Here is a 26331-nt window from a genome sequence, read left to right on the forward strand (position 1 = left end):
GATTCGAACCCGCCACCTTAGGTGTACGTGGCTGGCGCCTTAGCCGGTTGAGCTATAGGCGCCGAGCCAGCTTCTCATTTTTTTAAAGCAGCATCATACTGATTGCTTATTTTTAAGTGTTATTGAACATACTTATTTGATGTTAAAGAATCTGATAATTCCATGCTAGTGTTTTTGCGGTCCTTCTCATGCTGATGAATTTCTTCAACTGTCGGACGATATTTAACTGTGAACTGCTGATTTTCCTTGAACCATCATCTGTGGGAGTTACTGGACCCCTGGGCTGAAGTGGCACCGTTAAAGAAGGCAAAGAGCATTTGTTGCTCTTGCCTCTTAGGATGCAACCAACCTGAACGCTCTTTAAATTGGATTCTCAGCATGAGGATTTTAAACCTCATACGTCCAATGATGTTAACCTGCACTATGTGAAGGTCTTTCTCATCTTTTAGCATAATTCACAGCCTCCCTTATGCTACCCCCCACCAATGTTATGGTTTCCTTACTGTGTACTCTTCATACCCAGCCCAACAGCTGGTAGCTTTATTTAGCAATCACTCTTACATTGATGGAATCTCTCACTAGAATCCCAATTTTGGAGAACTACATGCTTTATTTCCCATCCCCCTTGTCTGAGAAGAAACATTCAGGGACAATCCAGCTCACATTTTAGGATTCTGCTTTCATTTTTGTCTTTGGTCTTTATAGTTTACTTCTTTTGTGTCAACTTAGCAATGTATTTGGAAAGATGCTTTATAAATATTATACAACATTTCAGTTGTTTCAGTCAGGTTACTCAAATATGTAATCTGCTAAACTCCCAGAAACAGAAGTCCTTAGAGTTAATTTTCACAAAAGGTTAAATTCTGCATCTGAGATGCAGTTCTGGTTTTTTCCACCAAAAAACTGCTAATCTCAAAAGACTCTTCAGCAGGTGATCCACTTAAAGATAACTGCATCTTAGTTTACACAGAACAAGGATTTAAAAAATAAAATCCCCTTCTTTAAACGAAGAACAATTTAAATAAAATAATAAACGGCAATAAAAAATGTGGAGATTACAAGAGATGTGCATGTATTTATAGTGAGAATACTGAAACATCATTTTCTGGACCTTGACATTTGTAAACACAAATTCTTGGTTCAGTGAAATGTCACATTTCTTAATTGTCCCCCTAACAAAAAAGCATTTCCTGATGTGAAACCTTTATTTCACAAAGTAACCATCTCTGGGTTTCTGTCTGAAAAGGTCTTTTAGCCGGGGGGCATTTATCATGACTTCTTCCTATCCAAAGTCACTAAAGTAGCCATGAAATGCAAAACGCAATAGAACCATCCTTCAGTATTGCTGTATGATTGGGTAAGCCTGAAAACGATACATTTATTTAAACTGTTAAGCTCCAATGAACAATAGGAAAGTTTGTGGTCATTATCTAGTATCAAATTCTAAAGCATTAACCGTAGCCATAAATACACACAAGCCTAATCTTACCCCAAATAAGGACTGTGTACTGCAGCAGAGTTCACCACCGCAAAGGTGTGGAAGCAACGCCAAGTGCTCATCCATATTGAGCAGATCAATAAAATGTGGTGTAAGTAGTAAATATGAAAAGTATTATGAAAGTAACTACTAGTACCTTACTCACAATAAAAACTCAACAAATATTATTTAAAAGTAACTGACTGATATTAAGACATAAATAGTAGAGTACTATTCAGTCTTAAACAATGAATTAATACAGAGCCAAGTATTGTAAAGATGGAAGAAACAAACACCACATGTACTTACTATTAAACTGGAACTAACTGATCAACACCCATGTGCACATCTGGTAGGATGTCAATGAACACCAAGCAGGTGGGGAGGGGGTGGAGGGGGTGGGTGGGAGGAGGGAAGGAGGAGGAGGGAGGAGAGAGGAATTCACACCTAATGGGTATACAAGATGCCTTATCTTGGTGATGGGCACACTTACAAATTTGACTCATGCTATGTAAAAGCAGTATATGTAACCAGAATGTTTGTACCTCTATAATATTCTGAAAGAAAAAAACAGTAAGGAATGTGGCTGGATTTATAAAAATCTAGCTATAAAATCTGGAAGAAAACAAACAAAAACAAAAAATCCAGTCCAAAGTCCAGGCCCTCACAGGGCAGGATGTTTTCAAAGAAAGCTCATGAAATCCTTTCACTCTGCTGAAACCCTAGTCCTTAGGGCTTTGCCACAGAAATAAATCAAGAGAAAAGGTTTTTCAGTGGAACAATGGAGCCCATTCATTTTTGCGACTCATAAGTCAGAACACTGTTGATTTAAATGGAAAATAGGAAAATTACTTTTAAAAAAGAGACTCGACTTAACTCTTTAACCATTTCACTTTTTGGCTCCCTTCTCTGAGGTTCTTTTGTCTGTCTAAGTGGCATTACTCACTCTGAAGGCAACAGAATTCAATTCCTGAAACTCTACATTAGAAAGTTAAAATTGCTTTTTATAAACCTGCTTCTTGGTGGGTACTGATTAACTTACCGAACGAAGATTAGCTTAAAATAAATCACTGTATGCTTTTCCTAGAGCAAAGTCATACTTTCATTACTTTTTTTGAAAAACATCAATGATATTAACTACATTTCATAAAAAATGTTGTACAGGTTGTTTAATAAAAAGGAGCTAAAGTGCTTTTATACTTTACAAAAACTCTCAGGGCTTGACAAATCACAAAGATAATAAATACAAGGTATGGTCAGGCTCTGAGGCAGAAGGCACAGAGGCTGCTATTCTCTGTGGCCTGAATGGCTTCTGCCCATCTCATTCTGCCACAGAAGGGTCAGAACATGAGACTGGGATTAAAATGACCTGGATCTAAACCTTTAATGGCATTAGAAAGGCTATTTGGGCCTTTCACCAGCCTCAGTTTCCCGGGGATGATAATTTATTGAGAAGAATGAATGAATTCAGTACTTGGCACATAGGAAACGTTACGTAAGTAATACCTATTCTCATTCCAAATAGTCTCAGCATTCTTCAAGTGACAAGAATCTGCTTGTGGCCCCTGAACACTGTAATTTGATACAGTGAATATTTAAAATATCATTCCCTAGAGTGGCACCTGTGGCTCAAAGGAGTAGGGCACGGGCTCCATATACTGGAGGTAATGGGTTCAAATCCAGCCCTGGCCTAAAAAAAAAAAAAAAACAAAAAAAACAACTAATTTCCTTCTCTCATGACACAGCCATTTTCCAAGAAAAAGCCCTCACAATCACTAATTTTAAAATTGGTATAAATACAAATTTTATTGCTGGTATTTTGGCTTTTACATCAAATTTCACGTTTTGCTTCTTATTCCTGCACTGTCTTTCGATGTCCCAATTCTTCTTAGCTTTTTTGCATTCCCACGATGATACACATAACAGTTCTACCAACTCCCTATCTTCACATTAACACCTTCCTCTCCTGTTGGTCTGGCTTTTAGCACTCAGATGATTTGCTAAGTTTTAGATAACTTATTTGCTTAAAGCAAGAGTTGTCCAAACTTTTGGCTTCTCTGGGCTACATATTAAATACAAAAAACATTAACAAATCCTGATAAGCAAAAATAAAAAGGTCTGTACATGATTTTTGTAATTTCCCAAACACAGGTAAGCAAAACACTTCTCACATAATAATCCTAGTTATGCAGTGGCCTGTTCAGAGGGTCTTTCAAAATCATCGAGCAGGTCCCAAGTTTGTGATCAATTAACGTAGAAAACGTACATATCTAAAATAAAGCATCTTTGGGGTTTTTTGGTATTTTTTATCATTAAAGTAAAAGACGAGCGGTCAACATAAAATGAGGGGGATATTTGATATTGTAGTTAAGAAACCAATGCAGCAACATCAGTTTGATGGAAGTAGCTACAATTCTCAGTGAGTTCTGCAGGTGCTCATTAGATATTTTGCTTCTAAATTTTCTCTTTTTGTGTTTCATTTTTGAAAATAGTTGCTCCCCAATGTAGGTGATGCCAAAAATTAATGACATGAATAAGGCAGGACTGTGAAGCAAGGGATATATTTGTCTCTGGGAAGATAGGACCTAAAGTCTAGTAAAGAGATGTGATCAATATTTCAAGATGAAGGTCAGACTGCAGCTCTCTGCATTCCATTTGAAAACTGGTATTCAGTCAACGATATTTATGTTGACTGAAAATGGAGTCAGAGTGCATCAAAATATTGATTCTTTTTTTCTTTTTTTAAGACAGAGCCTCCAGCTGTCCCCCTGAGTAGAGTGCCATGGCATCATGGGTCACATCAACCTCCAACTCCTGGGCTCAAGCGAGTCTCCTGCCTCTGCCTCCCAAGTAGCTGGGACTACAGGCGCCCGCCACAATGCCCAGCTATTTTTTGGTTGCAGCCGTCATTGCTGTTTGGCAGGCCGGGCCGGATTCGAACCCGTCACCTTGGGTGTATGTGGCTGGTGCCTTAGCCACTTGAGCCACAGGCGCTGAGCCAAAAATATTGATTCTTTTCATGGAAATTTTGAACTCTGTCTTCAAATTCTTGTACCAAATCAAAAAGCAAGGCTGCATATTTTTTGCTGTTAAGTTACTAACAGCAAGGAATTCAGGCTTATGGATAGTTTTTTTTTTCACCCCTAACAATTGCTTCTCAAGGATTAGATATAAAAACCTCTGGTATGATTTTAAATGTATTCAGAACAAAAACAAATGGTCAGCTCCTTTTTTGTTGTGAATTATCCTATAAAGCAGGCAATAAGGCTTTTTGAAAGAATCAGAGAGACAGGGAACGAGGAAAACAGAGACGAGAGAGAGGGAGTCTGAGCACTCAGTCCCAGAACCTGACATCCCCCAAACTTGCACTGCCCATCTCCGCGTCCACCATCCACGGGGTTGGGACCCTGTGCAGGGAAGGGAGCACCAGCTGTCACGAGCTGACTCACCCACCACGACGCTGGGCATAGAGTGGGACCATGGCTATGTGTCTACTTCACGACTAAACAAACTTTAGACACTCCCACATTTTAGACCGAACCTTACACAGAGTTGCTGACAATATAAGGACAACAAAATTCACCAAATTTAATTTTAAACACATTGGTAGGATCTTCTGCATTTATAATTAAACTGTTTAGAAACATATCCCTACCTTCAATATATTTTTAAGGTACAAATTTACTTATAAATGTCTAAAGGACCACATATTTGAGAGAAAAAGAGACAGCTCTGAGCCCTGATATTTAAGCACAATGTAGAAAATATGTGAAAATTTATTCTAAACTTAGCCTAAGTATATGAAGCAACTTTATATATATTCAAAATAGGATTATTTATCGCACACTGAGAAAACAGTGTACATATGTGTATATATACACGCATAATTCAAAAGAAATAGTCTTGATAGAAAAGTAGAGAAAATATAATTAAGAAAATCCATACAAATTATGTTCTTGTAAGGTTCAGGATGATTAATTTCAACTAATCTGCAGGCGCGAATCACATTAACAATCACAGGAGTCAAACTCAGCTGTCTTTTCTACTGCAGAACTAATGAAATGTCACGCATGCCTGATGTCCTTAGTAATACCTTGCTACTGCTTTACTTTTGGTTTTAAACACACAACAGCATACAAGAAACAGAAATCTTCTGTTATTTAACATAAAGCACTGAAAAAAATACGATCTGTAATTTATCATCCTGGGGGTTTAATAAAGGAAAACAATTTAACTCAGAAAAAATTTGAGAGGCCACGGAGGGTAAAGATTCAAAATGCCGAAAGGTAAATGAAGGGAGGTCCAGAGAGGGAACAGCCCCAGGTAAGGTCCCCATCCCCATCGTAGGCAGCTCACAGACTCCCCCCACGCAGAGTGCTTCCGCCTGGAGAGGAAAGGAAAGGAGGAGGGGCAGCTGGAGAGAGAAGGGCACCCACAAAAATCACAAGATGCCCCTAACCTCAGCGGCAAGAATCTCTCATTTCCCTAAGTTAGAAGTTAATGCCCCCACGTGTTTCTCTGGCAGCCAGTGGAGAAAAGGGGTGCGTACTCCTTGGAGAAGACCGGCTTAGCTGTTTTGAAGAGTTGAAAAATGACACAAACTTCTAAGGCCCAGATGACAGGCCCACTGCCATTTCTCCAGTACAGGAGGCAGGCAAGTCAAGGGAATTACCTGCTCAGAAAAGGTGAGAAAAAGGAACTACCACCAGCCTCACATCCTTTCCCGGGTCACTCCAGTGACGCACAGCTTGAAACAAACTCCTTCACACTATTCTTAAGCAAAAATATTGCAAATGTAAATGGGGGAAATGAAGTTCTCCGAAGAGAAGGGAAGGGTAACAGGAAGAGAGACTGCCTCCCAAGGCAGAGAGGAGGAAAGACAGCTAGCAGGTGGGAGACTCCAAATTCAAACAGATACCTCAAAAGGAATCCTGTCTCATAGCGATTGTATTTAACTCCCAAGATTCTAAGACTCTTTCTATCCTTCACTTATGCAGTTTTATTCTTATAAGCTTTTTCTACGATATTAAATTGCCAGGGACTACTTTTTGGGTGCCTCTTATTTAAGAAAGCGCCTGGGGAGAAGGTTTTCTCGGGAGACAAAGATGGCAGAAATGTGAGATGAGAGCCACCTAAGTGAATTTATCTAGCTTCCAAGAAAGGCAATTTAGTGGTGTCCTAAAATGTAATGAATTCATTTATATGAAATGAACAATTATATGCTGACAATTTCCCTTGCTTTTAAGGGTAAAAAAATTAAACTTATAGCTGAAAGGCTTGAAGGTTATCAAAAGGGGTACAGATTTTAGTAATCTAAAATTAGAATTTTTGTGACACTGAATTTAGTTTTCGGTCACCGGTTATTCAGGTCTAAGTCATGTAAGTTAACTAGTACATTCAGCATTCAACACAGTAAATGTTAACTATTCTTCCCCTTAATTTGAAAAGGATAACAGAAATGGGGCACAGGTAAAGAACTAGCAAAAAAAGATTCTGGGAGGTAGTGACAGTTACCAACAGGGCACATATACCCCTGAATTTTCAATGACGACCGGCAGGATTAGACATTAGCCCTCAGTCTCCTACCAGAGACACATCTACTTAATGTTTCCTGTGAAGAAAAGACTCTTTCCTGATTATGAATGAGGTTTTGCAGAAACAACTTAATCTGAAACTCTGTACTGAGAGACTCTTTGATAATGAAGATTATTTTTTTTTTCAGAGTGTCCTCCATCTCGTTTTCTGAGCTACCTAAAACTAAAGGGTGGTGATTCTAAATATTCCCCTTTTAGTCAAAACCAAAGAAAAAGAGAAAGAAGGAATCCTTGAGAAGCCGCTGTATGCTAGGAACCCTGCTCAGCCTTTTCTTTGCACTTTCATTTCATCCATACCCTGTGAAGTAAACAGTATCCCCCTATTAGCAGATGGGAAATACTGAGAGGGGAAAAAAAACCTTCCTAGGGTCACCAGTTATTTAGTGGTACAGAAACGATTAAAATTCAAATCTGATTTGAAAGGCTATGATTATTCTCCCAGTATATCCAACTGTAATTGTTAGGAGCTACTTAAAAAATTTTAATGATTACTATCTCAATCTGCTATCTAACCTATAGACTAAATTTACTTTCTCTCTTCAATAGTCACACACTCAAAGTTTGTTTCTTTAAATAGTCATAATCATATCAGGTTCCAGGGAAACCAGCAATCAATTAAAAAGCAAACAAATGAGGAGGATTTCTCCAATCTCATCTGGTACAATTGACTTTTGAACCAAAAACGAAAACTGATACTCATTTGGTCAATCACTGTAAGTGGCAAGACTTTTCAGAATCTCAGGACTGCCATTCAAAAGAGTAACTACTCTGAAGTTTATGCTATCCACAAATGTAATGCTGTACTGGTAAAGCAATAATTAGACAAAGAGGACAGGCTTAGTGCTACCCTGGGAACCTAGCAGTCGTCACTGGGGAATCTTCTCCATGCTGGTCCAACCTACGAGTAGCTTCAAAGGCTCCTGTTTATTATTTACCTCAAATTTTGCTTTCTTGTCCACAGGATATGACACACTTTTCCAAATGTTTCAATAAAGTCCAAACACTGATCAGTTTGGTAACCTTACGCAAAAATGAAATTAGCAGGTTAGTATTGTAATGCTTGCTTGCTCTGTTCTGCTCCATGTGGTTGCCCATGAAGTTGCTGTGATGGTCTTTTTGCTGTAAACTCGCCTAGGTTAATGGCTGTAGTGTGGATCTGGGTGTGGCTATAGTGATATTTTGTAGGTGTGATTAAAGTCCACAATCAGCTGACTTGAGATAATCTGGGTTAGCCTGACTCAATCAGTTGAAAGGCCATAGGAGCAGAGCTGAGGCTTCCCCAGTTTGTCTGTCCTGGTGCCCTGCTCTGTAAATTTCAGACTTGACTACATGGCCTCCACAATCCTGTAAGCTAATTCTTTGTAATAAATGTCTACACATCTCCGATTCGTTCTGCTTCTTTGATTAAGCCCTGATCGATACATTCATAAACCTCACAGACAGAAAATATCCAGAAATAATTTTGATAAGAAACGTGTGACTCCTACATGACTCCAAGAGATAATGTCTCATATAAATTTAGGTTTATGCACAGTCCTCACAGCTGGACTTACTTCAAATCATCAATTGCGCAATAATCTTACAATGCTCTGGGAGACTTAAGAAAAAAGAGAACAATTTGGAAAATAATCATTGCTGATGTTTCCCGGGTTCTTGCTAAGTACTGGCCTCTTCATTTAGGCTGCACAAAAACCACCCCAGAAAGCAGAGAAGACAACTCTCTAGTAACTTAAGAGAAGATAAAGGTGGAAGGCAGGCCAGGATGTGACTTGTTTTCTAAGTAGGTCTTAAGACATGAATGCACCACAGCCATTAAGGGTTTCTTACATACATGTCCCTTTTTTCTTCTTCATCTTCATTCCTGGCGGGACTGCCTAGAATTTAGTTTTTGAGAGCCTAGTGCACCTCTGCTCTACCTTCCTTTTGGAAGTCCCCATCCTTCCTTTTGCACCCTTCTCTAACACCTCAGTAACACTGCAATGACAAAGTGGGGCAGGGACAGACAAGGACCAAGAGGTTCGGGAGCAGATACAGTTTCCCTGAGTTTGGCGAGCACTTGTGAGTTCCATTCAAAGTCTTACTATCTCTTATTAACATGGACATACCAATGGTGGTTCAGTGTATGAATATTAGATTCATATTAGAATCTTCTTCTCTGTACTTGGGGTAAATTAAGCAATTTGCATGTTCTTAATTTGTTAACTTATATCTTTTAAAAACACAACCCAGGATAATAATTTAAATATAGAACAAAATTATAAACAGAAAATAAAAACAGAACTCCCTTAATGACGAACCCTATAATTAGAATTTTTAATACAAGGAAGAAAGGTAAGATCTTTCCCACCACCTCAGAATCACACAGGAACACGCGTATAGGACAGTGGCACCATGACGTCTGCTGCCACTGCCTTTCAGTTCAATCTTAAAAGGTTTGCTCTGTTCTATGGAGACCCAGACATGCAACTTAAGTCTAGGGTGGTGGTTTGTTCCTCTCAGAGGACATGAACATTGGTTTGGTTGATACTGGTTTCTTGCGACCAAAATGGGTTTAATCTATTTCTTTTTAATAGAAAAAAAGTAAGGTTTTATTAAATGGATATATTTACAGTATAATGAAAGTTGCTGACCTCATGCATGTGTGTGAATGGTGCTCTATAGTATCTAAAAGTGTTAGGATGTGATCTTGCAGAGAATATTAAAAGTGATATAATGCCTAATTAGATCTAAATATTTTCCTATCACAATACCAGTTAATGCTAATAATGAGGTAAACAAATTTTTACAGAAATGCACTCTCTGTAGTATATTTGAACATGTGAAAATCTAAGATAGATGCATTTTACATTAACTAGAACATGGTGTTAACAGTTTAGTTTTCTTATTTGGGTGCCAATGTGTCTGACAGAAGGTCTGGGTCTGAGAACTTTCAGTGTCGTCAAATGTGTAGGTGTGAAGTTTTAATGCTTGGTAATAGTGCTGGTCCGACAGAGACGTGAGAAGGGCAGGACATTTAACACGAGCCATCTGCGGAGCTCGCGGCTGGCTGGTTCTGTGCTTGCCCTTACGATACGTGAGGATTCAGAAAGCAAAAGCAAGTTGTTCCTTTGCACGTGACTCAGCTCTGAGGAGCAACTGTACTCACTACCCGTCAGCCTAATAAATTCTCACTGGTCTAATAACCCTTGCCTGTGACAATCTGTCCCATTAGAACTAAATAATTATGATACTTTACAGACTACAGGGCCTGAACACTCTTCATCTGCAATACTCACAGAATATTTCACTCATGGGCAGAAAATATGGCTAATTCCAGTCTACAGGAAGAATGTTAATGCCAATAGTTTCATTCAATTTTTCCTCATTTTATGGAAAAATACTGAAAGAAAAATAATTGTATTAACTGATATGATGTGGTAGAATGGAAGAAGGTTTCTTGGAAAATCAATTAGAAGACCAAAATAATTATTTTTTAATGGACTTTCTCGTAATAATTACCAGCATCTAAAGGAATAACTTACCAGTGATGCCATTGGGTTCCTGCTGTAGGTCACAGTACCAGAGTCTGTTTACGGGATCACATCCCTCCCTTATTGATAACAAGACATAGCGGCCATCATCAGATAACTGTGAAGGAAACAGAAACAGGGCAGGGCGCTAATCAGAGTATGTGTATTTTTGTAAGAGCATTGTTAAATATTAAGTAAAAAATCAAGGTTAACTTTCAAATGAGTGTCTTTTCCCCAAACTTATGATCAAAGGTGAATATTTTTAACTTGTTACACTCTTAATTGCAGTTTAACAGTGAATTATTTAAGAAGAAAATATTGGTAGACATTATTGAATATCATAATGACTTCAACACAATTTTTATTTAAATTTCTAATCTAGTCTTATTGAAATTCGGTCATTTTGAATATAACATCCTCAACTTCAAGGTTTCTTCATGGGTTACATAATTTCAAAGTTGTTCTAAATTAGAATTAGCAAAATCGGTATAGATCCAAGAAAGTCACTGTAGGTCACACTAGTCATGTTAACAAGTTTCTACTGAACCACATTTTATGTTTTATCTTTAGTCACTTCTACTATAAGACTGCAGAGATGAAAGGTCTGGGCTTCCTGGGAATTTCTTTTGTAGTACAAAACAGCAGAATCTTAGGTTACAAAAAAAGTCAAGATGAAAAATCCAATACCATCCATTTTGTCAACTCAACTCCTTCTGCAACTCATTTCTTCATTCAATATTATTTTTACAATTAATCCACATTGGTACATGTAAATATGCTTCATTTTAACTGCTGTATGGTATTATAATCTAAGAATATAACACAATTAATTGCTCCCTCTTCCTACCAATAAACTCCTGGATCAATTCCATTTTCTTTAGACCTTCCATTTGATCCATCAATCCCCCTACTGGGTATCTACCCAAAGGAAAAGAAATCATTGTAACAAAAAAATAACTACACTTGTGTGTTTATCACAGCACTATTCATATAACAGCAAAGATATGGAATCAACAATTTAAGTATCAGTGGATGACTAGATAAAGAAAATGTTAAATATGTGTGCGTGTGTGTGTGTATACATAAACATGTGTGCACACACACATACACACACGCTGGAATATTATTCAGCCATGAGAAAGAATAAAATCATGCCTTTTGCAGCAACATGCATGAAACTGGAAGCCATTATCTTAAGTTAAACAACTCAGACCCAGAAAGACAAATACAGCATTTTCTCACTTATAAGCGGAACATAAATAATGTATACACATGTACATAGAGTGTGCAATGACAGAAAATGGAAACTCAGAATGCTGAGGTTATGAGAGTAGGGTGGAAGATGAGAAATTACTTAATGGGTACAATGTATGATTATTTAGGTGACAGGTACACTAACAGCACTTATATCAATATGCGTTATATTTACGCAAAAAATTACACTTGTAATCCATAAATTTATACGCATAAAAGCAAAGAAAAAAATATTATTTCCAATTTTTTAAAACTAGTACAAACAATCATTTAGAAAACTTTGTGAACATATCTGTGACCTAAAATGCTTCCCTGGTCATGTAACTAGAAGCAAAATTGCTCAATGACAGGATGTGTACATATTTCAACTTTATTAGATGTTGCCACATCATTCTCCAAAGTGATACTCTCAGCTGGTAGTAGAGTATATGACAGTTCCTGTTTTTCCACATTCTTATTATGAGTTTTACATGACAACTTGTCTAGAATACAGTGCCTAGATATTTGGTCAAGCATTATTCTAGATATTTCTGTGAAGGTTATCTTTAAGATAAGATTATATTTAAATAAAGAGAACTGGAGTAAAGCAGGTTACTTTTCATAATGTGGGTGGGGCGCATCATCTCACTTGAAGGCCTTAAGAGAACAAAGATTGACCTCTTCTGAGTAAGAAGGGGTTCAGGTAGTGGAGACCCTGACTTAACTGCAGTCTTCCCCAAGCAGACAGACGGCTGGCCTACCCTGCAGACTTTGGGCTTGCCAAGCCTCCACAATCATGGGGGCCACTACCTTAAAATCCTCCCTACATGCACATATACACACACCTCTGTTGGTTCTTCTTCTCTGGAGAACTCTACCTAATACACTTAAGAACAACTGTTATTCTTTGCTCATTCAGTAAGCACTTGCTAAGCAGCTATTATGTGTGTAACATCTTTCTATGTGTTAAAGATACATCAGTAAGTCAATCAGGAAAAAATGTTACATCTAGTAAGGGAGACAGACACATAAATGTGCAGTTATGCGGTATATTATAAAGTAATAAATGCCACGGAGAACGTGAACAGGTCTGCGTAAGGGAAACAGGTTGGGGGGGCCCAGAGTATTAAATAGGGCTAAGGCTCCTGGAGAAGGTACCTGGCCATTGCGTTCTGACTTGCACTGTTTCAGACAGGAAGTCGTTACTTCTGATCTTTGTTTCCCTACATAGAATATGTAGTTTTCTTCTCTGGCTGCTTTTGATATTTTCTTGCTGTCTTTGGTATTCTGAAAATTCACTGTGTTGCAATTCTAAGGGGCTGTGCTATAGTAGCCAGCTTGAGATTTGGAGAGCTTCTTGGATATGTGGCTTTGGTATATTGTACCGTATTTGTAATATTTTTGGCCATTTTTCCCATCTGTGTATTTCTCTGTGCTCTTCCTCTTATGCTAGGACTTCAGATTCAGTACTGATATTGTCTCCCAGGTCAATGAGACTGCATTTATTTGTGTTTCAGTTTTAATTGTCCTGTCTTCAAACTCACTGACATTTTCTTTTGTCTTAAAAAATAAAATAAAATGCTGTTACGTCCTTGCAGAGAATCTTTCATTTCAGAGTTTATTATGTATCTAGAAGAACAGGTGGTTCATTTTTATATTTTCTCTGTCTTTGGCCATTACATTAACATTTCCTAAAAATCTTTAAAAATTGTTTTTATAATAGCTTTTTATCAATTATTGTATGTTAACTCTACAATTATTTCTGGATCTGTTTCTACTGGATAACTTTCCTCTTAGTTGTAAATCACAGTTTTTTTTTTTTTTTTGACATGTCTGACAATTTTTTATTTAGACTCTGGGCTTTCGAGTGTTGTGGGATTTATTTTTTTCTGGCCTGCTTGTAAAATGTCTGAGGCAGTTAATTTGTGGTAGATCATCTTGATCCATTAGACTTGTTTTCAGGCTTTGTTGGGTAGGTCTGCAACTCCACTCCTGGGGCCTGGCCTCTCTGCGGTCTCCATGGAAGAGTCTGTGTGTTCACTGGGCATTTCCACTCTGGTCAGGATGTGAAAGTCCCCCAGCCTTCTTTAATCTTTGGTAGTTGCCAGTTTATACAGCTCCCTGACAGCTGTTCTTGGCTTGAATCTGCACAAGTGAATCTTATTCACTTGTGCAGATCACTTACTAGTGAGCCCAAATAGAAGAGGATCCCCAGGCAGATTTCTGAGACTTTGGTAGGTAGTGCACTCCTTTTGGTATTCTGCCCTGCAACTTCCCATGGATTCAGTCTCCCTGTATTCCAACCTTTGGATCTTTAGTCCAGTGGGAATGTAATACTTTTTGTTCCTCCTCTTGCCCCAGAGTCCAAAAAATACCTCCAGACAGAAGGGTGGAGCACCTGTTGGGCTCACCTCGCTCGTGGATCAGCCCTGTTGCTGGTGTTGCTTCTGCAGTCTTAAGTTGGAATGTTTTATTCACTTTTGCTTTTTCCTTTCCTCTTCTTCGTAGTGTACGTGTTATTCTTTGATCTGGGAGTTATATTCTGTTTTCCTTAAGAATATACATGGCTCTTAAACCAATGTTCAGAATTTTAGTTCAACCTTCTTTTCAAACCATCCTGTATTAAGAATATCACCAGCAACCTCATAATTATAATTTTATTAAATATAATTGAAAGTGGCCTCATTAGCAAGACTTCATACTTTTGTTTGCATGTCCCTTAAATAGAGACAGAAATCTTCATAGCTTAGTCCTTAAAGTTGTGCTGCATCAATCATAAGTGATGGCTAATTCAGACACAGTGAAATCCTCAAGAGAAAGAGAGGGCAGTAAAATTCACTGCAAGATCCACACCAAACCTCAGTGACAGCTGCCTCAAGCACATCTAGTGAGTTTTTTCTTAGCGTTTCTGGCTGGACTAAACAGACGTAACAGTTTATATTTAATCTGAGGCAGGAAGTCCCAAAGTACACTGCTGTTATGCCAATTAAGTCATTCTTTCCCACTCTAACTTATCACAATCTGGAGATGTTTCATAGCCACTAACATTTGCTTAACTGGAAACAACTCTGAATTTTCAAATGCTCAAGGTCTCAAACCTCACAATCAACAAAATAAAACAGTAGGAATTCCAGTTCACAAAACCTGTTGGCTTTTTGTTAAGCAATATGACATCAGCTGGAATAATGGTGCTCTCTGAAATCAATTACTCTAATTCAAAAACAGTGACTTTTTGCAACAGAGGTGCAATACTATTAACCCGACCAATTATGAAATAGGTAATTCCTAAATCTGTGCTTTTCACAGATGCCTTCTATTTTATGTCTATATTAAACAAAATTTCCTTGATTTCATGAAATCTACAATTTATGTAAATGAAACATTAACAAAAACAAAATTTTAAGAATTATCACAAATGAAACATTTATCTTTGCTGCTATTAAATCCAGTACTTGCATTCCTAACAAGTATTAATCAAAGCTAAAACTCTACCATTCTTGTTACTGTCAATTTCAAATATGGAAGTTACTTTCACAATCTAATTCTGAAAGTCATTTGTTGGATTTCATTTAGAGTACTGATTAAATATAATTAGAAAATAGAAAAAAAAGAATATACTAACATCTGTATTGATGAAAGTATCTAGACAGAGGGAAATCTACATGAATTAAGAGAATATAGTGTCCTACAAATGGACTAATTAAAATTTGGTAATTCAGTGGTACTTAGCTTTTTATTTCCTATAACACACACTTTGTGGAGATTACAAAAAAAAAAAAAAAAAAAAAGGCAAAAGCCACACCCCTGATAGGTGGCAGAAAGGCGAGTCTCCAGAAAGGAAGAGAATGCTCCCATCTAAGCTTTAGGGAGTAATTCTGTCTTGTTACCAAAGGTGGCTAGTCTTAACAGAAGAGTCCAGGTCAACTTCCATCTCCAGCCAACTTTCCATCTCCTTTACCAGAGACACGATTGAATATGTGCCACCAGACACAGCTGTCCACCATTGAGGAGAGGAGTCAGAGGTGAGGCTGTTTATCCAACCAACATCACTAAGGATCTACTAATGTCTGTGGCTGAACTAGGTTCTGGGACACATAGATCTAAAGGAAATCAGGAACTTAGGCTCAGGGGAGAAAGAGACTGACAGACTGACAGACAGACAGACAGACATACACGCATACATGAGGCCATGTTGCAGAATATTAATAGTGAGAAATACAAAAGATGATTGCAGTGCATCTAATGGGGAGGGGAGGGGGGTGGAACCAGGAAGAATAAGATAGGGAAGGCTTTCGGGAGGAAATGACTCATAACAAATCCTCAAAAGGGAACACTTCTGCACTGCTGGTGGGAATGCAAGCTAAACGTTCCTTTTGGAAAGAAGGCTGGAGAGCACTCAGGGATCTAAAAATTGACCTGCCGTTGGATCCTGCAATTCCTCTACTAGGAGTATATCCAAAAGACCAAAAATCACTTGGCAAAAAAGATATTTGCACCAGATTATTCATTGCAGCTCAATTTGTAATAGCCAAGTCATGGAAGAAGCCCAAGTGCCCATCAACCCATGAATGGATTAATAAATTGTGGTATATGTATACTGTGGAATACTATATAGCCTTAAAAAAGATGGAGACTTTACCTCTTTTATGTTTACATGGATGGACCTGGAACATATTCTCCTAAGTAAAGTCTCTCAAGAATCAAAGAAAAAGTACCCAATGTACTCAGTACTTCTATGAAACCAATTTATATTTACTCATACTTTCTTATGAATGAGAAGATCAAAACTATAGCCCAGGATAAAGGAGAGAAATGGAGTGGGAAGGGAAGGGAGGGGGGAGGTTTGATAGAGGGAAGGTAAACGGTGGGACCACACCTATGGAGCATATTGCAAGGGTACTAGTCAAATTTAACAGGTACAGAACATAAATGTCTTAACACAATAATCAAGTAAATGAGGCAAAAGCTGTATTAATTAGTTTGATGTAAGCACTCCAAAATTGTATAAAAAAAAACACATTGTACCCCACATATGCATAAATGTATTCATGATTTATGTGTATATGACTTAATGAAAAAAATTTTAAAAAAGCAGAATTCCCCTGAAAGTGGCTCCTTAAAATTTTCCATTCTTACAACTCAATGATATGTTGGTATAGGGATGTGGTACAGAGAACGACGGCTGAAACGTACTCAAGCTGCACACATGCGTGCGTAGCGGATGCTGTGGCGGCCTCCCTCTTTGCCTCAGCTCCTCTGTGTTGGGAACAGCTCTCGGCTGAGAACCGCTCCAGGATTCATCCTCAAGTTGAAGAGTTGCCCCTCCAAAGACACACATTCTTTTGCATTTATCCACATATGACAACTGGTTGCTGCAGGGTTATAAAGGCCTAGATCCCTCACCGGCCAGGAAGGAAAATGTTTAAGGGCTTACCAAGCTTGAGAACTCCCTGTAGCTTGGCTGGTACTGCTGTGATAACTGCATTACAGTTCAACTTCACATCTGCTCCCTTCACTTGCCACACAGGACAGATTTTAAGAGCTCTCCCATTCAACTTTCAGAATGCTAATTTCTATCTCAGAGCCTGCTTCCCAGGAAACCCACCAGTGACAGCACGCAAGGCACCAATACCCTCTATACATGAGTCATAGGGAAGAGCCCAGCCCACAGCTACTGTCCTCCCATTCAGTGTTCTGGGCAGGCCCCCCAAACGTCCACTTCTCCCTACTAAAGGTCTGATCAACCAGAAATGGAACAACTGTCAACAGATGGAGAATCAAGACAGCAACTTTACTGCTGATGAGGTGCAATCTCAAGAACATGCTTAGGGCTGTTGGTCAGGAACCTCTCTCACGCCTCACCACTGAAAAACCAAGCAAGTTCTTTGCAGGGTCAGAGGAATGGAGAATGAAGAGTCTCCCTCAACCTTTGTGGCTTCTTACCTTGGCATATTTTAGGATAACCTGAGCAAACATTTAGAAGTGTTGTTTTCTACTTGTGAAGAGGCCTCTAAATAACAGCTGTCACATGTATTTGCATTTATCAAAAGGTAGGGCATAAAGTATGGGGGGGGACTGTACTTTCTGTTTTCATGAAGGAAGCCACATTAATTCATTAAAACATCTGACTGCACGAACTGTGCTGCCCCATACCAGGCCACACTGAGATCTACTATTAGAATATGTGTTTTATACCTCATTCTGTGAGGTTCACTGTGCTGGTCCAACAGATGTGACTTAAGCAAGGTGGCACATTCAGGTATACAACTCCCACGAACCCAAGAACTGAAAATGCCACAGAATTGAGAGGAGAAGCAGCAGCCAGCATCCCCTCCAGGGAGATTTAGCACCAAACGATGTTTTCTAAAAATGCCTCCAGTTAATGCCTCACGCGGGTGTGACGGTGATTAGTTATCATTACTAGCAGAGTACAGATTTGAAAGCTCATGAATTTGGCTATTTTCATTCTTAATACTAAATAACGCTAAGGACAGCTGGGCTTTCCAGATGACCTAAATAAACAGGCCTTTCTCCAGGTATCCCATCGTAAGAGAAAACTAACAGAAAAACATTTAATGTTTTAAGCTCCCAACCATTTAGCTGTCTATAGTTATCTGCTCTTCAAAACAGCAGGACACAAAACCCAGTATTTCTATCTATAAAGACTATGTGGACTTTTAACAAACATAACATTTTCAAAGAAAAACTCATAAGCTATTTTATGATACAATACTGAGCTCCAGAGTCATGTGGTCTTGTGTTAAAAACCAAATCTTCATGGACATGAAATTTCTTTAACATAATTTTTTCCACTTAGAATCTAACAAAAATAGGGTGGACATTTTTTTCCATAATTTGAATCTACGTGAACTTCTTCAAATTGAAGAAAGTATTTTCTTTTATTCATTATAACACAAGAATTAACTGTATAAAAAAAGTATACTAAAAAGAAATGACACTTGAAATTGTCCTGAAAATTAACAAAAGGAATGAAAATGGATTTTAATAGCTTTCGGAGTTAATCATGGTGCTCTCAGAGGAGGAAACTATCAAATTTATTCTATAGACTCTTTTGAATTCCTTTTATAATAATTGCAAAACATAACATGCCTTTAATATTAAGTATTTTTCTTTTTGGGGGGGTGGGTAGAGACAGAGTCTCACTTTCTCGTCCTCTGTAGAGTGCCGCGGTGTCACACAGCTCATAGCAACCTCCAACTCCTGGGCTTAGGCAATTCTCTTGCCTCAGCCTCTCGAGTAACTGGGACTACAGTTCCTCATCACCACAATGCCCGGCTATTTTTCGATGTTGTTTAAGTCTGGGCTGGGGATGGGTTTGAACCCATAACCCTCGGTATATGGGGCCAGCGCCCTACTCACTGAGCCATAGGCACTGCCCAATATTATTTTTCAACACCAAATTTAGGAAAACTTTTAAATGTTCAACTAAGCACCTACAATGATGACTTTTCATATATAAGACTCATTTATGGATCTGTAATAAAAACAAGAGACAGTGGCAGCATCAGATATACAGGGGCAGCCATAAGCACGTGTGAGCATGCATTAACATAAATATTTCTAATAGGTAGTCATGAAATCAAATTACCCAGCTTTCCCAGTATAGTGTGGTAATTATAGCAATGGGGAAAAAAGAAATCAATCACAATACTCTGTGACATGCTGCGTGGCATGCCAGAAATGAACAAAACAGAAAGTTCTAAGGAAAAAACTATGCAAACTAAAATAAGATTACGTCTTGACATGACAGAGCACTACTGTTTCTAAACTACTTGGTGGTTTGTCTGGCAAACAAGCATGGTTACTTAAGAATCTACTATTTGTCTTCTTTTCTCCCCTACTGAGCAGTACCAGGGGTCAGGTGAAAAAGTGACTGACGAGCGAACCCAGGAACTCTACTCCCAGAGCAACTCTCGCCATCAGGAGCTGCCCTAGGCGTGGCGAGCAGCACAGCCTTCCTGCTTCCCTCACACCAGGTCCCTGGTTGGCCTCCCTGAGTTTTCTGCCTTCCCAACCATGCTGCTGAGATTTTCCTGGATCTAACAAGCATGGTGAGTGTCAGCAACGTACGAGGGTACTCATGAAGGAGGAAACAGTGGTGGGCACCAGGAGATATATGGCCTGTGCAGACTAGGAGACACTCAAAAATGCCCAGCAAGTCGGGGCAGAGGAAGCAGAATTATCGCAGGAAGACCACTGGACTCTCCTGTGTACGTTCTGAAAGGCTAGACCTTGTGGGTCTTTGTGTACATGAACTTCAGCAGAACTGGGGACAGTGAGGAAATTAACTTTCACTAGGTGCCTATTATGAATTGAGCGCCAGTCAGTATATTCTGCATGTTAATATATGAGTAACATATAAATTTACATTTTTTAAAATTATTAGACAATGCAAGTGAACATATAAAATGGCTTATGGAGATACGTGACAGAAGTGCCTTTGAAAAAACCCTTTTGTAAGAGTTAGGTGGAAAGAATTAGGTCCTCTATGTAGGATTTAGCTAGATAATCACAAAGAACTGGGCATTTTCTCTTTTTTCTAAAGGGAATCAATGCAGCTTCATAATCTTCATTCTACAGCACCCTCTGCTGGAAACAGTGCCTCAAGTATCAGATTTTCTTGAGTTTTCCTTTTTCCAAATGCTCACAATTCGCGCTGTTTCGTCCAGTAGAATTTCCTGAAACACGACAATTTCAATCTTCCCACAATCCTGCCCTTCAACTAAGTAAGGCATCATAATCTATATTAGATAATGATGTCATCCGTCTGTCCAAGCCAAATGCCAGCCTGTTTCATGTTACACCTTACTCCTGGGCCCTGAAGTCTGGATGTGTACAGGAGGGACTGAGGGTGGCCAAAGGTCCCTGGTTGCAAGTCAGGAGGGCCATGGGCACACGGCCAGTACTTCTAGGATGAAGCAGCCCATGGGAGTGGCTTCCCTGGGTCAGGACGCACCAGGAAGAGGACGGGGCAGAGGGGGGTCACTGCAAAAGGGCAGCCAGAGTTTATAATCCACATAAAGGAACAAGAGATGAGGGAGACCAACCAGCAGCTCCAGGCGAGAAGCCCCATCCCCTCCCCTAACGCCTCCTCCCTGCGGGCCACCAGACAAACAAGGACAGGATGAATAGATAACCAAGGAGACAGACTTGAGAATCATACTTTGTTGTAAACAGCAACAGGCTTTTTTTTTTTTTTTAAACAGTTTTTATACCCTGAAGTGTCAGAAAGCCCGGAGTTCTGTGTGGAGAAGGCAGGCGTCCTGTGGAGACTCACTGTCACGGGCTGGGTGGGAAAACTAGGGCTGCTTCCTGACTGAAGCTTCCTGAGATACACTGTTTAAGGAAGAAAGACCTGTCCATGCAGGAGGGCAAGGGTGAGTCAGGAGGAGACGGTGTCTAGATACAAGGGAAGTTCTGGGGAACGTGGATTGCTAAGGGCACAGCCAAAGGGTAGGGCAGTAGCAAGCCAGAGAAAACACCCCCCAGTGTCCACCCACAGGGCTCCTCCAGCCTCACCCACAAAGCTCAGGGCTGTCCTGGTTCTTGCACACCCAGCAGGCAGGGCCAGTCACGGGCTTGCAAGGTAATTCCTCTAGCAGGTATTTTGTTTATACCTGGAATGATCACCTCCTTCTTAAAGTTGTGGTAATGGTTATATTAAATAAGTTATGTGGAGTGTTCACCTACTGAATGGACAGAGGATGACCTGAGCTATTTAAATGTGCTTTTCACATCCCTGTCTAAATAGAACCGACCATGGATATATCCAATGCATGTGTGAATGCTTCCACTGTCACTGTAAACACTAGCTGATCACAGCATTACTGACAACAATGCTGTGGACAGTGAGCCCATCTGATGTCCACAGATCAATCAGGAAACAAAAATGTGGTGCACACACACACTGAATATTGCTCAGCCTTGAAAAGGAAGGAAATTCTGACATATGCTACACGAACCTTGAGGACACTATACTAAGTGAAGCAAGCCAGTCACAAAGGACAAACACTGTGCGATGACATTTACACAAGGGACTGAGAACAGTCAAATACAAGGGGACAGAAAGCAGAACGGTGGCTGCCAGGAGGGGGAGATGGGAGCTCCTCTTCAGCAGGTGCAGAGTTTCAGTTTTGCACAAAGAAAAGGTTCTGAAGATGGTTGGATGAACATGGGTACACTACAATGTGAATGTACTTAGTGCCACCGCAACATACGCTTAAAAATGACTAAAATGGTCAATTTTATGTTACGTGCATTTTACTGCAATTCGAAAAGAAAAAAGAAAAAGTCATAAAAAACTAGTTTCAATGAAATGCTAATAAAAGATTAAGAGTTGTGGGCATAAGGCTATTTTGTTTCCCCTTAGACCTACAAGCTAAAATACATTGCTATTTTGGCTTTTATTTTCCATATTCATGTCATTCTACAAACCAAATAGTTTTACCTTGATTAAAGTTGTTCTGCTACAATGAAATTATTTTTGAAGCATGAAAGTTTCTCCAGAAGAGCATGTCTTTCTATTTTATGAAGACTCAGAGGGAATAAAATTTGATTATTAAAATATACTATTTTAGGTTTTCCCCATTAACCCCCCTCCTGAAAAGGGGAAGAGAAATACACAGGACTTAACATGCTGATTTTTTTGTAGCATATTTATCTCCTTAATTGTGTTTCCCTCACAAGCTGGGGAAATGTTATTATTTTATATAATCACCCCTATCTGTAGTAAGCAGAAGCCTTCAGCATGAGGACAAGTTGGAGTAAGAAGAAAATTTAAGAGAAACAATCCACAACAGATGCCAGACAAGCTACTAAAAACAAACGTGAGAAAGATGAGAACAGTAAACTCTGCAGAAAAGCTGGTAGGGTAGGAAAGAAAAAGCATGAAAAAGGGACACATTTGAAGGTAATAAAATGTAAGTCCTATAAATTCATTTTTAAAATATTCCATTAAAATCTGACAAGTGTTTTCTATAAAGGTCCATATACTAAGCATTTCCAGCTTTGTGAGCCATATGGCCTTCCGTGGCCGTTACTCACTTTAGCACAGAAGCAAGATTTAAAGGTGTGGCTGTGTTACAATAAAACTTTATTTACAAGAACAAGCTGCCCACAGATTTGGTCTGAGAACAGCAGTTTGGCTGAACCCTGGTCTAGAAACCAAAACAAATAAATAATAAGATAATTTGAAATACACATATCAATGCACATCGACTAAAATACCAAAGATTCTTATTTTGTCCTTCAATGAACCAGACCTATGAGCAGAAGTTAAAACTTTAAACATCCCTTTCCTACCTAAAGTTCTAACTCTTTCAAGAGAAGAGGTAAGTGAGCTAAAAAGTTTATACTAGATTCTTCATTTCCACTAAAAATGGGATAAAATCTCACCCATGTTAAAACATTCAGAGTTTCTCTTTCTTAAACAAAAAAAATTTTCATACTACACAAAAATGAATGAACAAGAGTCAAAATCATACTCTAAGTGCTCCTAACTTTCTTCCCAGTTGAGTAGTACAATACAGAATAAAACTGGGGCCATTAACTTGAAAAACCTACCACGTCAATAGAGGTTGGTTACTCAGTACGGTATCAGTCATCTAAATTTTAATAGTTGGAAGAGCCATCAACTTTATGCTGTGCACTGAACTTGAATATAAGAGGGATTAAATGCAACAGGACAGACCATTTACATGTACATGTAAGAACAAATTAGGACAGTATCATGTTGAAAATAAACTCACTTTTTTCATTTTCTTCCTAGTTTTAGCTGGGCTTCCCTTACAATTATAATTTACATTGGAATATATGTTCCAATTATATGAGGTAATTGTGGTTAAGCTCTTTGAAATTTGTACATATTTAGTAAGTTTGATGTTCAAATTTATGGATTCACTTCATCACTTCTTTTTGTAACTTTAAATATATTTTTACTATTATTAGTGTGCTCACCTCATATATTTCTTATTCTAACAAAAATAATTTAGCTAAAAAAAGTAAAAGTGGGTTACTGTTAAAACCCTCAAAGAATGTATGAATAAGTATAAAATGGAAAAATGTCCAAAATACTAATTTTAATGTAAAAACAAGTGAACATGAAAAAAGTATAGTTGTGTAAAAAAGCAAAATACACGCACACTTTCCTCCAACATTACTTGTGTATACAAAGAAAATTTATGAGACTGCTCTGCTCACCTGTGAGAAACAGGATTCCAAGATCTGAAATGTTCATAATTTACATTAGTGTGTAGTTTATATTTTTTACTATAAGCCTGTATTATGACTTTTATGTTGAGAGTACAGTTAAAAGGCTTACAACCTTCATCATTAAGAGTCAATTTAACTACCAAAATTTTAACAAAAGAGTCTTTACTCACAGAACCTTTACCATCCATAAAGGGGAGGGGAGGGGGGCTATGGGAGATGGGAGAGTATTTGGGGGGGACCTCACCTAATATGCAATGCAATACAGAATCATTTCAAAACTATTAAGAAATGAGTATAATTGTGATGGATGTGTTACTTAGTTCAATGTAATCATTTCATATTATATATCGAAGCAGTACTCTGAACCCCATAAATGCATCAATGTACAAATGTTATGATTTAATAAAAAACAAATTTAAAAAGATCATCAAATAATAGAAATATGTATAGACACATCTATGAGACACAGTCTTTGAGAGTGAAATTTCCCAGCTGTACAGTACCTCAGCTCCACCCATCCATTTAGGTTCATCAGGAAACTCAGCACACAAAATATCTTCAGACTGATCAGTCCCCAAGACATGGTAGCAGAGCTTTTGGTGGAGGTTGGTGGATGTCTCTGTGCCTGAAGGAGTTAAAAATGTATACTGAATTGCAGCAGGGAATTTTAAGAAAATCTGTTCCATCTACATTGTACAATGCTAGAAACATTTAAAAAGTTAAGTGCCTGGATACATGACTAATATATAAACATAAATTGCTTTCCTATATACCAGCAAAGAATGAGATTTGAAATTAAAAACACAGTATGTTAACAGCACTAAAATTGAAATATTTAGCTATAAGTCTAACAAAATATGTACAAGCTATAAATCAGGAAAAACTACAAAACTCTGAAGAAAGAAATAAAAGAAGAGCTAAATAAAGTCCATGCTCGTGGATATAGGATGACTCCATACTGTCAAGATATCAGTTCTTCCTACTCTGATCTCTAGAATCAATGTATTCCCAATCAGGATCTTAGAAACATATTTTGTGAGTATTGACAACTGATTCCAAAGTTTATATGGAGAGGCAAAATACTCAGAGTGGCCAACCATGACATGGAAGGAGAACAGAGTCTGGAGGACTGACATTGCCCAACTTTAAGACTTAATATAAAGCAGCTACTAGGGAGGCTGACGCAAGAGAATTGCCTAAATTTAAGAGCTGGAGGTTGCTGTGAGCTGTGACGCCACAGCACTCTACTGAGGGTGACAAAGTAAGACTCTGCCTCTTAAAAAAAACAGAAATAAAAACAAAAACAAAAACGACTTAATATAAAGCTATGGTAATCAAAGTTGTCTTGGCAAAAGAATCAAGGGAACAGAATGGGCAGCCCAGACATAGACCCACAATCGCTCTTTGACAAAGGAGCAAAGGCAATTCAGGTGGAGCAAAGACGGCCCTTTCAACAAATAGTACCAGGACAGAGGGACACCCACAGGCAAAAATAATCAATCTGGGCAAGAGTCACACCCTTCCGAAAAGTGAACTCAAAATAGATCAAAGATCTAAATGTAGAACATAAAACTATAAAACTCCTAGAAGATAACTGAGGAGAAAATCTAGATGGCCTTGGTTTGGCAATGATTTTTTTAAATACAACGATAAAGGCATAATATATGAAGAAGTGATTGATAATCTAGCCTTTATCAACAACTTCTGCTTGGCAAAATATATGATCAGGAGAATGAAAAGACAAGCCACAGTCAAGGAGAAAATATTTGCAAAAGACATAACTGATAGAGGATTGTTATCAAAAATATATAAAGAACTCTTAAGACCTAACAATAAGAAAACAGACAACTGACCTTAATAGACAGCCTACCAGAGAAGATACTCAGACGGTGGATAAGCATATGAAAAGATGCTCCACAACACGTCTTCAAGGGAAACGCAAATTAAAACAAGGAGTTACCGCTACACACCTGTCAAAATGGACCAGATCGAGAACACTGACACCATCACATGCTCACCAGGCTGTGGAGCAGCAGGAACTCGGATTCACTGCTGGTGGGAGCACAAAATGATACAGCCAGTAATGGTGCAGCCACTTTAGAAAGCAGTTTTGGAGGTTTCCTTCAAGACTATACGCAGTCTTCACACACAATCCAGCAATTGTGCTCCTTGGTATTGACCCAAAGGAGTTGAAAATATATCCACACAGGACAGTGCTGTTGCTCAGTGGGTAGGATGCCGGCCACGTACACTGAGGCTGGCGGGTTTGAATGTGGCCCGGGCCTGC

At 38.6% G+C, this 26331-nt stretch overlaps 1 protein-coding gene across 1 annotated transcript in view; it reads right to left on the reverse strand.

Annotated features, from left to right (window-relative positions):
* PREP (prolyl endopeptidase) overlaps positions 1-26331 on the reverse strand; it is a 131753-nt gene that overhangs the window by 67300 nt on the left and 38122 nt on the right. Inside the window, exons 6-7 of the mRNA XM_003781567.3 lie at positions 24548-24669; positions 10593-10698 (exon numbers count right to left, since the gene is read on the reverse strand). Of these exons, the coding sequence (XP_003781615.1) occupies positions 10593-10698; positions 24548-24669 (228 nt within the window). The remainder of the gene's footprint in view (positions 1-10592; positions 10699-24547; positions 24670-26331) is intronic.

Source organism: Otolemur garnettii, unplaced genomic scaffold (assembly GCF_000181295.1).
Source record: "Otolemur garnettii isolate 467f Iridium unplaced genomic scaffold, OtoGar3 scaffold00002, whole genome shotgun sequence".
NCBI classification, from domain to species: domain Eukaryota; kingdom Metazoa; phylum Chordata; class Mammalia; order Primates; family Galagidae; genus Otolemur; species Otolemur garnettii.